Here is a 15,423-nt window from a genome sequence, read left to right as displayed (position 1 = left end):
AAGAAACCACTTTGTTTTAAACAGCTGAAGAACAGAATAGAATTGTACTTGTGTTGGTATATAGAGAATGAGCTTTGGTTCAAGTAAATATCAGGAAAGCAGTAAAAATGTAGCCAAAGGTCCTAAGATCATGTATTTATGAAGCTGTCCTTTCCGACCTGCTATTCCTCTCTATTGAAAACACCTGACATTGTATGTGCAATAATTAGTTTTTCTCTAAAGATTTAAGCTAGATTGCCTACTCATTCATTGTGTATTATGAGCTGCTTCTTCCTTCAATGTTAGGTATTAGAAGGCTAGGACCAACGCTCAACCTTGGAAATAACTAACTAATTTCCCGAAGTGCATACTATTTTATCCATAGCATCTCATCCACTCTGAGACTTAGAAAACAGATTATTAAAAAAGAAACACACACACACACGAAACCATATTATCTGGCAATCTGCCACACAGAAAATACTAAAATTCAATATTCAACAAGTATTCACTGAATGCCTATTACTTGTTAAACATTATTTACATCTGCCTTTTCTGTCACTTTGTAGTGCCCCTTGCTGATTTAAGACAGGTAAAGTAGATTTCAAGACAAACAGTATTTCTGAAAATAAAAAGGTTTATCAGGAGTATATAATAATCATAAATGAGTTTGCAAACACAGCCAGAGCTTCAAAATACAAAGTAAAACCTGAAATAATTCAAAGCAGAAAAATCTCTAATTTTTGTTGGAGATCTGAATGCTGCTTTCTCTGCAATTAACAGACCTCTTCCTCTACAAAAATTCAGTGAAGACGTGGAGGATCTGACAAACTCTATCAACCAGCCTGACCTAATTGATATGTACAGAACACTGTATGTGACAAAGAATACCATTCCTTTAAGAGCACAAGCTATGTTCACTAAGATGCTCATGTTTTGGGCCATAAAACAAAAGTCTCAAAAATGTAAAATAATTAAAACAATACAATGTATGGTTTGTGATCACAGTGAGATTAAACAGGTGCTAAAAGATAAACGCACATTAAAATTTTAAAGAGTTTATTTGAGCAGACCGCAATTCATTAATCAGGCAGTCTTAGGCCATAAGTGGTTGGGGGTTCTTCTGATGAAGAGATTGGGAGAAGACTTTTGTAAGGTGAAAGCAGAAGCAAGGTAAAGAAAATCCCTTATTGGTTAAAGTGGGGCAGTGATGTTTTCTGGATCATTCCAGTGCCAAGTCCCTGGTTAGAGGTTAGCCAGGCAGTTTCTGATTGGTTAAACTTAAGTATTGGGAAGCCTCGAGGTAGGGGGTTAGTTGGTGGTTTCTGATTGGCCTAGAATATGGCTGTTTACAAAGAGTTGGGTTTCAGTTTGTTTATATAGGAACTCAGGGCATTGGAGCTGCCTTAGCCTAATGGCCTCCCAACCAAAATTACACTGCGTTTGAACCAGGAATATGAAAAACTGCTGAGCATCGCAAATCATCATGCAAATACAAACCATGATGAGATACCATCACACACCAATTAAAATGGCTATTATTTTAAAACCCCCCAAAACAAAAAATAACAAATGCTGGAGAGGATGTGGAGAAAGGGGAACTCTTATACAGTGTTGGTGGCAATGTAAATTAGAACAGCCGTTATAGAAAACAGTATGGAGGGTTTTCAAAAAACTAGAATAGAACTATCATACGATCTAGCTATTATACCACCGGGTATATATCCAAAGGAAAGGAAATCAGTACAGCAAAGAGATAACTGTACTCTCATGTTTAGTGCAGCACTATTTACAACTGCCAAGATATGGAACTAACCTAAGTATCCATCAACAGATGAATGGATAAATGTGGCAAATATATATAAAATGGAATGCTATTTAGTGATTAAAAAAAAAAAAAAGAATGAAACTCTGTCATTTCAGCAACATGGATGAGCTGGGAGGACAATATGTTAGGTGAAAAAGTCAGGCAAAGAGAGATAAATACCATATGTTCTCATTTATGTACAGAAGCTTAAAAAGTTGATCTCATAGAAACAGAGAGTAGAAGAGTGATTCCTAGAGGCCAGGAAGGGTAGGGGGAAGGGGAAAGCCAGAGGTGGGTTAATGAATATAAAAATGCTTTTGCAAGAATTATAAAAGTGAGAGAAATCTAACCTGACTGACTCCATCTTGCTTCTAACCTCACAAGCTCACTCCTCTTGCTCATTCCTGGGCATAGGCCAAGCTAACTATGGGAGGAATTTAGTTTATAGTTTAACTTTGAAGCAAAAATGATAATAGTCCCTCTGCAAGCTGACCCCCTCTGGGGACTGAAACCATCTCTGTAAGACGAATGAAAGGCCACAAGGTTAGGAGTATGAGAAAAGACTGAATTCCTCTAAGATGTCGGTGTAGTTAAATGATAACCAGCCATTGTTCCCTAGCTGTTTTTTTTTTTTTTTTTTGAGATGGACTCTTGCCGTGTCACCAGGCTGGAGTGCAGTGGCACGATCTCGGCTCACTACAACCTCTGCCTCCCTGGTTTAAGCAATTCTCCTGCCTCAGCCTCCCAAGTAGCTGGGATTACAGGCATGCGCCACTATACCCAGCTAAATTTTTTTGTATTTTTAGTAGAGATGGGGTTTCATCACGTTAGCCAGGATGGTCTCAATCTCCTGACCTCATGATCCACCCACCTCAGCCTCCCAAAGTGTTGGGATTACAGGCGTGAGCCACCGTGCCCGGCCTATTCCCCAGCTTACTTTTCTAGAATTGCTTACTCATCAAGAGTCATGCAGCTGGAGGTTACAAAATTTGTAACCTCCCCAACTGCTCCTACAGATAACATCACTGTTGTAAAACCTAAGATTGGTCTTTAAGATATTTTTCAGACTTTTGCATTTTGGCAACCAACTGACTCCACTCGGACCTGTCATTCATACCAAGGAACTGACTCAACCGGTCTTGTGACCCCCATCTAGAAACTGACTTAGTGTATGAAGATAGTTTCTGACACCTTTATGATCTCAACTCCAACCAATCAGCAGTACCCATTCCCTAGCCCTCAGCCTGCTAAAATTATCCTGGAAAACCCTAGCCTCCAAATTCTTGGGGAAGCAGATTTGAGAAATATCTCTCGTCCTCTGATCAGCGGCCTTGAGATAATCGAACTCTTTCTCTACTGTAATGCTGCTGTCTCGGTGTGCTGGCTTTTCTGTGCAGTGGGTGAGAAGAATCCACTGAGTGAGCAGAAGTACAGGTAGATGGGAGGAACAAGTTCTGGTGTTCTATAGCACTATAAGGTGACTATAATTAACAACAATTTGTTATGTGTATTTTTCAATAGCTAGAAGAGTGAATTTTAAATGTTCCCAACACAAAGAAATGATATATATCTGAGGTGATAAATATGCTAATTACCCTGATTTGAGCATTATACATTATACACATTTATCAAAATGTCACTGTACCCCATGAACATGTAAAATGATTAGATGTCAATTTTAAAATAATAATAATAATGAAGGAAAAGATTTAAATATAACAATAGAATGCTTTATAATTTAAAAAAAAAAACTAAAATACCAAAAACAAACAAACACAAACACTGGGCTTGGGGAAGTAAACCAATAAATGCATACCCGTGCACTCCACACGCTGCTCTTCTCACAAAGACATACACTCACTCATTTTGTAAAGAGTTCCAGATAACTTTCCTGTAGGGTTTTGCTTAAAAGTTTAACCTCGGCCGGGCGCAGTGGATCACACCTGTAATCCCAGCACTTTGTGGGGCCGAGGAGGGCGGATCACGAGGTCAGGAGATTGAGACCATCCTGGCTAACACGGTGAAACCCCATCTCTACTAAAAATACAAAACATTAGCCAGGCATGGTGGCGGGTGCCTGTAGTCCCAGCTACTTGGGCGGCTGAGGCAGCAGAACAGTGTGAACTCGGGAGGCGGAGTTTGCAGCGAGCCGAGATTGAGCCACTGCGCTCCAGCCTGGGTGACAGAGTGAGACTCTGTCTTGGAGGGGGGAAAAAAAAAGTTTAACCTCATTAAGCAAAACAAAAAATGTTAAAAAAAAAAAAAAAAAAAAAAAAAGGAAAAATCTCATTTAATTGATGTTGGGAAATTATTTAAAAGTCAGTCCCTGGTTCAGAGTATTTTTCTGGATCCAATTTCTAAAAGATGGTCCCCAAATTTGTATCTCTGTTGAATGAAAAGTGCTTCAATTCATTAAAAAGCTCAGTTCGTAGCTGTTAAGTTGCCTAAATATTCAGTGTTTGTAAAAGGTATAGGTGTGTATCTTTGTTAAAGGAAATGCTGAATGTGAACATATTTAAAAATAATAAATTATGCAAATTATTAAAGACTTCTAAGCAGTTCAAATCAAGGAAGAACAAACAGTGTAATGCTTTACTACGCTAATAAAGCAACCAGTTAAATAAACAAACAAATAGCCCAGTTCCCAAGCAGAGAACAAAAGGCTAAATCAAAGCCTCAAGGGTAGTTCTTTTCCATTTCAAAACCTTGAAATGTTTACCTGGGAAAGAGGAAGTTGCCTCTTTCTCTTCACTAAGAAAACTTTTCCAAATAATATTCAGTGCATGTTTTGAACACATCTTTTTTTTTTTTTTGCCAGAAAATCAGCATTACTTCTTTTCTAATTAGGAAAGTTTTAAAATTATAGTAAAATACACCTAACATAAAATTCACCATCTTAGCCATTTGAAGTGCACAGTTTACGAGTGCTAAATACATTCACATTGTTGTGCAACCATTCTCCAGAACTCCTTCATCTTGCAAAACTAAAACTCTACATCCATTAAACAATTCCTCATTTCCTCCATTACTTTGGTTTTTCACAAGGTTTTATGTCTTGAATGAAATGATGAAAAACATGGCTTCCATTTTGATGTGAAACATTACGGGAAAAATAAATTTAAATGTAGAAATTAATTTTATTGTCAGCTTTTTTTTTCTTCTCAAGAATGAGACCTGAGAGATGGCTTACTAGACAGAATAAAGGATGTGAGTTCCAGCTTTAAAAAGACCACACCCTTGGAGGCTTCTTACACTACATGTTATTGATATTTGAAGCAAGAAAGGTATGTCATAGCTACATAAATGAATGTATCCAGGATTTATAATTTTGGAGAAAAAGTACATTTGTAGTATACTAATCCTAAAATGCATGATCAGAAAGACTAAGGTAAACACTTAGGAGAATAGTTACAAATTAGTCCAACATACATACATTGCTACCATGGGGTCCCTTTCTACTCAGATTTTAAAAGGAGTTTATTGTTAGTCTTCATTATTTATAATTGGATATTCTTATGGGAATATTCTTAGGGGAGAAGAGATTTTCTTTTTTCATCTGCTGCTAGGTTAATGGGGGAGAACCCTATAACAGACACTGGCAAGAGAAAAACATACACATTTATTTACTGTAAGTTTTTTTTTTTTTTTTTTTTTTTTTGAGATGGAGTCTCGCTCTGTAGCCCAGACTGGAGTGCAGTGGCCGGATCTCAGCTCACTGCAAGCTCCGCCTCCCGGGTTCACGCCATTCTCCTGCCTCAGCCTCCCGAGTAGCTGGGACCACAGGAGCCACCACCTCGCCCGGCTAATTTTTTAATATTTTTAGTAGAGACGGGGTTTCACCGTGTTAGCCAGGATGGTCTCGATCTCCTGACCTCGTGATCCACCCGTCTCGGCCTCCCAAAGTGCTGGGATTACAGGCTTGAGCCACCGCACCCGGCTACTGTAAGTTTTATGTAACATGGGAGCCTTCAGAAACGAAGAACTCAGCCGGGCTCTGTGGCTCAGGCCTGTAATCACAGAACTTTGGGAGGCGGAGGTGGGAGGACTGCTTGAACCCAGGAGTTCGAGACCAGCCTGGGCAACATAGTGAGACCCTGCTTCTACTAAAAAATACAAAATTTAGCAGGGCATGGTGGTACACGCCTGTAGTCCCTGCTACTCAGGAGTCTGAGGCAAGAGGATCCCTTGAGCCCCTGAGTCCAAGGCTACAGTAAGCTATGATCACGCCACTACACTCCAGTCTGAGCGACAGAGAGAGAGACTGTCTCTAAAAAAAAAAAAGAAAGAAAGAAATGAAGACTTCAAAAAAGGAAATCTGTGTATTTTTATACTAAGACGAAGAGTAGACAGTCATGGAGAAATGGATTTGAGGACAGAGAGTGTAATCTAATAATAGTAATAAACTGGGCAAGGCCTGTTTGCTGTTCTTTGTGTTCCTCTGTCTTCAGAGATAAGGACATTCTTTTCCTCCAGCTATGGGGTGGGTGCCTCTGCAATGAAGGTTTTATGACTGACTTTAGGGGCAGGTCAGAAAATTCTTTCATCACTTGCTTCAGGCAAGAAGGGTGAGGAGAAGGTCAAAGAGAACTTCCTGCTTCTGTTTTATCCAATGCTAAGGCGCCATATTTGGGGAAGCATGTCCTGAATTCCATCATTTACTCTCCTTTCTCTTGTAATCAGTATGGACACAAAGGCATAATAACCTCTTTTAAAAATCTTCTAGCTTTGTTTCCTTATCAGAGGTGGGTCAAGTTTTGATATAATTAGGCATATCTGGCTTCAAATCTGGCTTCTACTGTGTACTGGGTATGTGAACTTGGGTAAGTAAGCTAACTTCTCCACGGTTCAGTTTCCTCAGCAGTAAAATAATGAAAATGGTACCTATCCCTTACGATTGTTACATTGGTTTCAACGAAAACATGCTTACAATGTGCTTATAAACTTACAACTCAGTGTTTGGCGCTTACTAGGTGTTCTTTAAATGGGAACTGCTAGCATCACTGATCATTTAGTCTTTATTTCCCAATGCCTTTGTCAAAAATAACTCTTTTCCAAAATCTTTTTTTTTTTTTTTTTTTTGAGATGGAGTCTTGCTCTGCCGCCCAGGCTGGAGTGCAGTGGCGCAATCTTGGCTCACCGCAACCTCCGCCTCCCGGATTCAAGTGATTCTCCTGCCTCAGCCTTCCGAGTGGCTGGGATTACAGGCACGCTCCACCACACCCGGCTAATTTTTACATTTTTAGTAGAGACAGGGTTTTGCCATGTTGGCCAGGCTGCTCTCGAACTCCTGACCTTAGGGTGATCTGCCCGCCTCGGCCTCCTTAAGTGCTGGGATTACAGGTGTGAGCCACCCTGTCTGGCCTACAGAATCTTTTTTGATTTGACATAGGTTCAAGCTGCTTGGGACCAGGGGGAAAAAAAAAAAAAAAGCAAAAAAAAAGCAGCAGCAGCAAAACTGTTCTTGTGTTTCAGTGTGTGAGTATATGCTCATGAGAAGAGATGGAGGCTCAGCGAAGACAGAGGCCCACAGAAGGGACCTGCTGAGTATGGTATGCAAAAAGGGCTGGTGGAAAGCTTGGCTTGTAATAGCAGTGGGCAGAGTTCTGAGACAGTTGGTGAGAATCCAGGGCAGAAGGATGGGGTGGAAAGGGAGTGAACCCTCTGGAAAATAGTGAAAAGCAGAAATGAGGATTTTAAATTTCTTTGTGGGGAGGAGGGAAGAAGAGAAACCCGAAAAGCAGAAACAGGTAGTGTGCCGAGGTCAAACAATAAACCAGTTAAAGACATTTCTGAGCATATAGAGGGAACACTATTAAACTGGAGTTCAGGTGGTGCAAGAATAGTTTGAATCCAGAGTTGAAAAGTAAGGAACTCTTATTCAATCCTCCCATTAAGTGACAGCTGAGAGGAAGACAGAGAAAGTGAGGAGGGAGGGGAAAGAGAAATGCCGGAAGGGTATTAATGCTGTAAGTGGTCAGCTTGGGCCTTCAGGTTAAAGCCAGTTAATAGCTAACATTAACTGACCAACTACTGACATGTAAAAGCATTGTTCTAAGGGATTTACATTACTTCATTTAATCCTCAAATAGCCCTCTGGGGCGGGTATATTATTATCCTGATTTTACAAATGAAGAAAGTGAGGTACACAGAAATTTGAAACCAAGTAATCTGGTTCCAAAGCCCACCTTCTGACCAGGACCTGAAAGCAACAGAACTAGATAAAGGGACAATCAACTTAGAAGACAGTGATTCAGACAATGTCGAAAGAAAGCTGATTACTACTTTAATCTTCTGTAAAGCTCAATACATAACTGTTCTTGTGAATGCCTCACATTTGTAGTTAGTCTTTTTGAATTATGGTGCCCAATATTAAAACAGAAGTGTGGGTAGGGGATAACCATGGAACGAACGAAAGGACAGACACCCTCTGTTTCAGTTGGGCTGGTTTCCTCACCAGCCCCTACACGTCACACTCTCGTTCTTAGGTTGGAACTCCTGGAAGTTAGTTCCTATCTGAAATGCTTTTCTTTTCCTGTTTCATCTTTCCCAAACTTTATTCAACCTCCAAGACCCACTTTTTCTCCCTTCTACAGTTCCAAATTCCTTACTAGATTCCTGGTCACATGTCTCAGTGAAGTCAGAAACCGCTTAGCTTCCTTTCAGTGAGGGACTGTCTTGGGTAACCTACAGCTATTTCTTACCAGCAAAGACCATTTTGTTATTTCCCCAGTTAGGAACGCAATTCAATTCAACACGCTTCTACGGAGTGTCTACTATGTCCAAGGAACTAGACTGGAAAATGGAAGACTCCTCTTTAGGTATGGTGTAATGGAAAGAGCAGGGGGTCTGGAGTCTGTCCTGGATTTAAATATCTGCCATTTGTTAGCTGTGTAATCTTGGAAAATTATTTAACGTCTATGAGCTGTGTATGCGATAAGATATATGAAAGTGCTGGGCCCATAGTAAATGCTTAATAAATATTCATTTTCTCCCTCCTATTTCTCTGCAGCTAGATCCTCGTGCTTCTTGAATTTCACTGGCTTTGTGCTAAGCTTTCCAGGAGAGAAGTTTCTTGCTAAAATCTCTGATCCACTTCTGAAAATAGATAAAATTCTTCCTTGTCTGTGATATCAAGTCAGTCTTGATATTGGCCCAAACTGGTTTTTGGACCATTTTCTCTATACCAGGACAATAGTGCAATTCACTGCACCATTTAATTCTGCAAGATAATTTAACACCTCCCTTCTACGGATGTATTCTCTAGAGATTTAAAGCTTCCATTGTTGCACTATTGCAGTGAGAATAATTTTAGGATGTTTCAAACTGATAAGGACATTGACAACTCCACTAAGATGGACAAAAAGGAAATGCCAAAAGAGAAGGAGACACTTGCTCTACAACACTTGTCTTAAAAGTTTGTGTTGGCCGGGCGCGGTGGCTCAAGCCTGTAATCCCAGCACTTTGGGAGGCCGAGACGGGTGGATCACGAGGTCAGAAGATTGAGACCACCCTGGCTAACCCGTTGAAACCCCGTCTCTACTAAAAAAAAAAAAAAAAAACTAGCCGGGCGAGGTGGCGGGCGCCTGTAGTCCCAGCTACTCGGGAGGCTGAGGCAGGAGAATGGCGTGAACCCGGGAGGCGGAGCTTGCAGTGAGCTGAGATCCAGCCACTGCACTCCAGACTGGGCGACTCCGTCTCAAAAAAAAAAAAAAAAAAAAAAAAAGTTTGTGTTAATATTTACATCATCTCTAATGAAAAATGAAAAGTCTAGCATACTGGTCCAAATCCTGTTCTGAGATGCCACAGGGCTGATCCAACAGGCAGGCCATCTCCAGATTTTAGTAAGTGGCAGGTTCTTAGACCAAGACCAACTTCTTAGGCCCTTGGTAGGTGCATCCTTTACTGGAGGGACCAAGCACCAGTTCACACAAACTGCTCCAAAGGGTGAAGTCCGGAAAGAGCACAGGCTGCTCTTCTTGATGGCTAAGAACCACAGGTTACCGGAAGGAAAGTTTCCACCCGAAGGATTTTCAGTTGGCAAATGAAAAAGATTTCAGAGTTACATTCAACTCCATTATATTCAGTGTCAAATTTTAGGAGGCAGACTCTAGGACTTCATTATGATTTTCCTTTAAATTCTCAACATTTCTCTAAAATTTTTTTGTTTCTATTCGTCTTTCTTATCTTCCCTTTCTAGTAATAGCAGTGCTGATGATAAAGCTGACAACCAATTTCTATGCTCCTGGTTTCAATGCAAACTTTACTTCTACTTTTCTGGATTTTTGTGAATTCACTAGTTAACGAAATAAATACACACACACACACATTTACTGAGAACCTACTATATCCTGGGCATTTATTTAGATGATGGGAATACATAAGCAAGTATATTGAAGTCCCTGTCCTCATGGGGCCTACATTCTACTCTAAGGAGGGAGGAAGAGGAGGGAGGGTAAAGGGAGGTGGGGGGGAGGAGAAGAAAGGATAAAGAAAAAAGAAGAAAACTTATAGTAAATGGACAGAGAGTGGCATGGATAAACTAACTTACATAGGAAATCTTTGCTCTGGAACTCCCTATTGGGCTGAGGCTAAGATTTGCACCACTGAGTTCTATGAGTCAGCAACGTTATTGCTATGAACTGAATGCTTGTGTCCCCTCAAAATTCATATGTTGAAACCCTAATCTCCAATATGATGGTATCCGGATGGCTTCGGGGAGGTTATCAGGTCATGAGGGTGGAGTCCTCATGATAGAATAGGTGCCTTTATAAAAAGAACCACGAGACGGCTCGCTTCCTGTCTCTCTCCGCCCTGTGAAGACACAGGGAGAAGCCAGCCATCTGCAAAGTAGGAAGAGGGCCCTCACCGAACGCCTGACCACGCTGGGGGATCCTGACCTCAGACTTTCAGCCTCTAGAACTGTAAAAAGTAAACGTTTGTCGGGGCCATGACCCATGCCCGCGGCCTGTTAGGACCTGTGCTGCAGAGCAGGAGAGGAGAGCAGGCAAGTGGGCATCACAGCCTGAGCCCCGCCTCCCGTCAGATCAGCGGCGGCGTGCAATTCTCAGAGGAGCACGAACCCTGTTGTGAACTGCGCATGGGAGGGATCCAGGTTGCGCGCTCCTGATGAGAATCTGATGCCTGATGATGTGAGGTAGAAGAGTTTCATAAAGCCATCTCCCCCAACCCCCCGTTGTGGAAAAATTGTCTTCTATGAAACCTGTTTCTGGTGCCCAAAAGGTTGGGGACTGCTGGTTTAAGCCATCCAGTCTACGATATTTTCAATAGCAGCCTGAGCTGACTGAGACAGTCATACAAGACTTCATGGCTATTGCACCCAATGCAATTTAAACACATTACAATAGACATTGATTCAAGTGATTTACTGAATAGTTATATAACTATTATCAAATCATGCTCAAATTCTACTTATTGAACTTAAAACACCTAACATGAATGTCTGAGCACCAGACATGTGAGAGAGAGAACCAATTTCTTTTTTTCTTTTTGTTTTTGAGACAGTCTTGCTCTTTCACCCAGGCTGGAGTGCAGTGGCGCGATCTCGGCTCATTGCAACCTCTGCCCTCAAGGTTCAAGTGATTCTTGTGTCTCCTGAGGAGCTGGGACTACAGGTGCGCGCCACCACACCCAGCTAGTTTTTGTATTTTCAGTAGACATGGGGTTTTGTCATGCTGGCCAGACTGGTCTCAAACTCCTGGCTTCAACTGATCCACCTGCCTCGGCCTCCCAAAGTGCTGGGATTACAGGCGTGAGCCACTGAGTCTGGCCCTCACTTGGATTTTCTACAGGCCAAGAGGAGAGTGAAGGAACTGTTATTTTTTCTGAGTGGAGGCAGTCCTGGCTTCAGTCTGTGTGTCTTAGGAGGGCTGCTTGAGAGCTAATGCTTTCAAAGATTTCACTGACTAAATGTCATCTCATAGGGAATTTCTTTATAAAATTCAAGGTGTTTTCCCAAAGGAAAAAATTCCTCAACATACAGGAGATAAAACTTGTGGTGATGAAAGAGAGCTATCACCATCAATATGTCTTTGCTATCTCTTCTACTGTCAGACACTAGTTCTTCCTTCCAGACCACAGAAAAGCCTGGGGACCTTAAGTCACAACTTTGAAATCTTTGTTTTGCATCCTGACCTATAAGATGAGGGCACGGATTAGATGATGATGTTCGTAACAACAGTGACTAACACTTCTTGGAAGCTTACTATTTCCTGGAGAGGGATCTAAGTTAACGATGACAACAGCAACAATCGAAATAATAACAGCATGGAATTGATGACAACAGCAACAATCGAAATAATAACAGCATGAAATAAGAGCATGTCCAGTACTGTTCAAAGCATTCTACAGATATCAACCTATAATCTATCCATTAATCCTATAAAGTAGGCATTATTAATAAACCCATTTTTTAGATAAAGGAACTGGGGTTCAGGGAGTTTAAGTTACTTTTCCAAGGTTACAGGGCAGGTGGAGGGGTCTAGATTCAAAGCTGTGCAGTCTGGCTCCAGAGTCCATGTGCCTCACAACTTATCTAATCCCCACAACAACCTCCATCCTAAAGATGAAGAAACTGAAGTGCAGCGCGATTACATACCTTGTCCACATCAGAAGCTGGTACATGGTGGTGTTAGAATCTGAACATAGGCATCCTGCTCCAAAGCCTACACTCTTAACCATTACGCTTTACCTCCTCTGCTGAAATGGCCTAACTCCAGAATCCTTTTCAGTTCAGTACATCTATGGTTCTCTTCCCATCTATGGATTATATCAAGTAAGGCTCATACTTGATCAGTATATATTGGTGTCCTAGAAAATGTTTTAGATGCAAAGTACATGTTCTTAAGTTTGATAAGGTAAATCATCAATTTCAAAAGTTTGAATTTTTAAAGAAAATCTATTTTCTGTAAAATTAGTAAGGAAACAGGAGAAGGAAAGTGGATAGCCACTCAAAACTTCTGCAGTGTTTTAAGGGTCACTCATGCACTTCTTCAGGTAAAATCCTTATCATATAATGAGGTTTACAGCACATTTTATAAAATTGGAAACTCCATATCATAGAAACTCCAGTTATGGCCGGCTACAATTGCATGGTGTTAAACCAGTGAAAGTTAATATATTAGTGCAATATGCTCAACAGCGTGATAATTGGAAAAAGCTAAGAGTTATTTCATTTTGGTAGAGAAAGGAAAATGAAGATTTCAGGAACAAGTTTATGTGCTGGTTTGTTTACTTTTTAGTCTCCTGGTGAAGTTACCTATGGGCCTGTTTCCTGGAATACCAACAGGCTTCCTCTGATTGGCCAGAAAAAGGATTTGCAACAAAAAGGTAATCATGTCCAAGTGTGTGGTGCTTCCAGCCCAGGGAAGCTAAGAAGCTCCTGTGTTCTGACAAAATAGACAAGGTAGAGAAATGCTCATTTCTAAGAGACCAGTAAACTACATCCAGCTACTGCATGGCCTCACATGCTTGATGATGACGAATACCTACCCTTGTAGAGTGCAGATAAATTAGCGCACTGATTGCTCTCAGCGTTAACTTTCTCTGACATGCAGCATTCTAACCTGAAGAGCTTTCTGGTTGATCCACTGCATTTCTTTTTTTTTTGTTTTGAGACGGAGTCTTGCTCTGTTGCTCAGGCTGGGGTGCAGTGGCCTGATCTTGGCTCACTGCAAGCTCCGCCTCCCGGGTTCACGCCATTCTCCTGCCTCAGCCTCCCGAGTAGCTGGGACTGCAGGCGCCGCCACCTCGCCCGGCTGGTTTTTTTGTATTTTTAGTAGAGACAGGGTTTCACTGTGTTAGCCAGGATGGCCTCGATCTCCTGACCTCGTGATCCACCCGCCTTGGCCTCCCAAAGTGCTGGGATTACAGGTGTGAGCCACCACACCTGGCCGATCCAGTGCATTTCAGCCTCATTCATGCCCTCAGGATAAAGCCATCTGGACAGTTTCCCACCTCACAGTGCATTGCCCCTTTCCACAACTTACCTCTCCATCCTTCTTGGTTGTGTTCAACAGTTAAGAGGTCTACACATGTCCTCATCATTTTAAGCAGTTTAACATCAAGACAAAGACATTTCAGGGAGAACTGACTCCAAGGGAGTGAGATCACTGATAAGCATGGGCAGTGAATCCAGGGTGCAAGGCCACCAATATGTGTGAATGTATTAATCATAATTGTTAGTTTTTCTAAGAAAAGGATTTCCTTAGTCAAACCTCAAGGGCATCAGATCAAAGGGAGATACTGCCACAGCTGGACGATACTTTCCAGCCAAGTGGCCTGAAAAGGAGAATCAAGACAGTGTCCTGGCAACTGTTGAACACAGCAGCAATCCATGAAAACAGAGAGAAAAGAATTTTTAGAATGACTTCTAAAAAAGGTCTTCCTTTACTTTGCTCCTCCCTATTTTTAGGGATAGTTTGAGGGTAACATCAAAGCCCCAGGGGATGCATCCGAGGTGCTGACTGTGAGAGCTAATTCTTCTACAGATAGAAACAAAAGGAGGTTTTAGTTCATAGCACAGTTTTTTTTTAAACACCATTAATTAATCATCATAAAAAGTATATGTCAAACTTAGGCCAATGGGCAAAGTACTTGTTCAATTTTCTATTGCCAGTTTCATATAAAGTTACTATAAACCTTGCCAGGACACTGTAAAATCACCCTAGAAAGGGTAATAAATAAAATCAGAACTGGAGAAATTTAGTTACATGTCCTAGAAGTTCTCCCAAAAATGTATGAAAAGCAATTATAGAAGTGACTATTAACACACAACGAGAAAAAAAAAAAAAAAAGCCACAAAATCCAAACCCCACTATGTCAGCAGCACAGCAATACACACAAAAATCACGTGAAAATGAAAAAACAGAAAGCACACCAGGATTTCATGAATTACAGAGAAATGAGATGTGAGAGTTACTGTGTAAAAAGAAAAATGAAAACAAACAAAAACCATTTCTGTAGTCAAGGAAAGCTGTTTCTCACCGTTCTGAACAAAATGGCTGAACTAAGAGCCTCTGATTGGCTATGCCCATATACCCTCCTCCTCATCCTACAGGGAGAGAGATGACAAGGGGCAATGCCCCAGAGCAGCATGGAATGAAAAAGAGGTGGTTAGTATTTAAAACAAAGACGTAAGCATAACGTCGCAGAAGATAATTTCTTGACTCTCTTAAACAGATTCTAATTCCCTAAACTATCAAAATTAGTAGTTACTGTCGGTCCTCTGTATCTGCGGGTTCCACATCTGTGGATTCAACCAACCATGGACGAAATATATACATATACATACATATATATAAAAATCAATAAAAATAACAATGCATTAATACAATAAATTTTTAAAAATACAGTATAACAACTATTTACACAGTATTTACATTGTATTAGGTTATAAGTAATCTAGAGATGATTTAAAGTATATGGGAGGGTCTGGGCGCGGTGGCTCATACCTGTAATCCCAGCACTTTGGGAGGCCAAGGCGGGCAGATCACCTGAGGTCAGGAGTTCGAGACCAGCCTGGCCAACATGGTGAAACCCTGTCTCTACTAAAATACAGAAATTAGCCAGGCATGGTGGCAGGTGCCTGTAATCCCAGCTACTCAGAAGGCTGAGGCCGG

The 15,423-nt window shown here is 41.1% G+C and overlaps 1 protein-coding gene across 15 annotated transcripts in view; it reads right to left on the bottom strand.

Moving 5' to 3' along the window:
- The window catches only part of ERC1 (ELKS/RAB6-interacting/CAST family member 1), a 534,923-nt gene that overhangs the window by 86,324 nt on the left and 433,176 nt on the right, over positions 1–15,423 (bottom strand). For 5 of the 15 annotated variants that reach the window (XM_050747043.1, XM_050747044.1, XM_050747046.1 and 2 more), the window contains one exon: positions 14,789–14,855. The exons of the other annotated variants lie outside the window; for them this stretch is intronic. In XM_050747043.1, coding sequence (XP_050603000.1) covers positions 14,829–14,855 — 27 coding nt within the window. In that variant the 3' untranslated portion in view covers positions 14,789–14,828. The remainder of the gene's footprint in view (positions 1–14,788; positions 14,856–15,423) is intronic. 15 annotated transcript variants of the gene reach the window in all.

This window comes from Macaca thibetana, chromosome 11, assembly GCF_024542745.1.
Source record: "Macaca thibetana thibetana isolate TM-01 chromosome 11, ASM2454274v1, whole genome shotgun sequence".
Classification (NCBI taxonomy): domain Eukaryota; kingdom Metazoa; phylum Chordata; class Mammalia; order Primates; family Cercopithecidae; genus Macaca; species Macaca thibetana.
The sequence above is the reverse complement of the archived record's forward strand: the minus strand, read 5'-3'. Positions and strand labels throughout refer to the sequence as shown.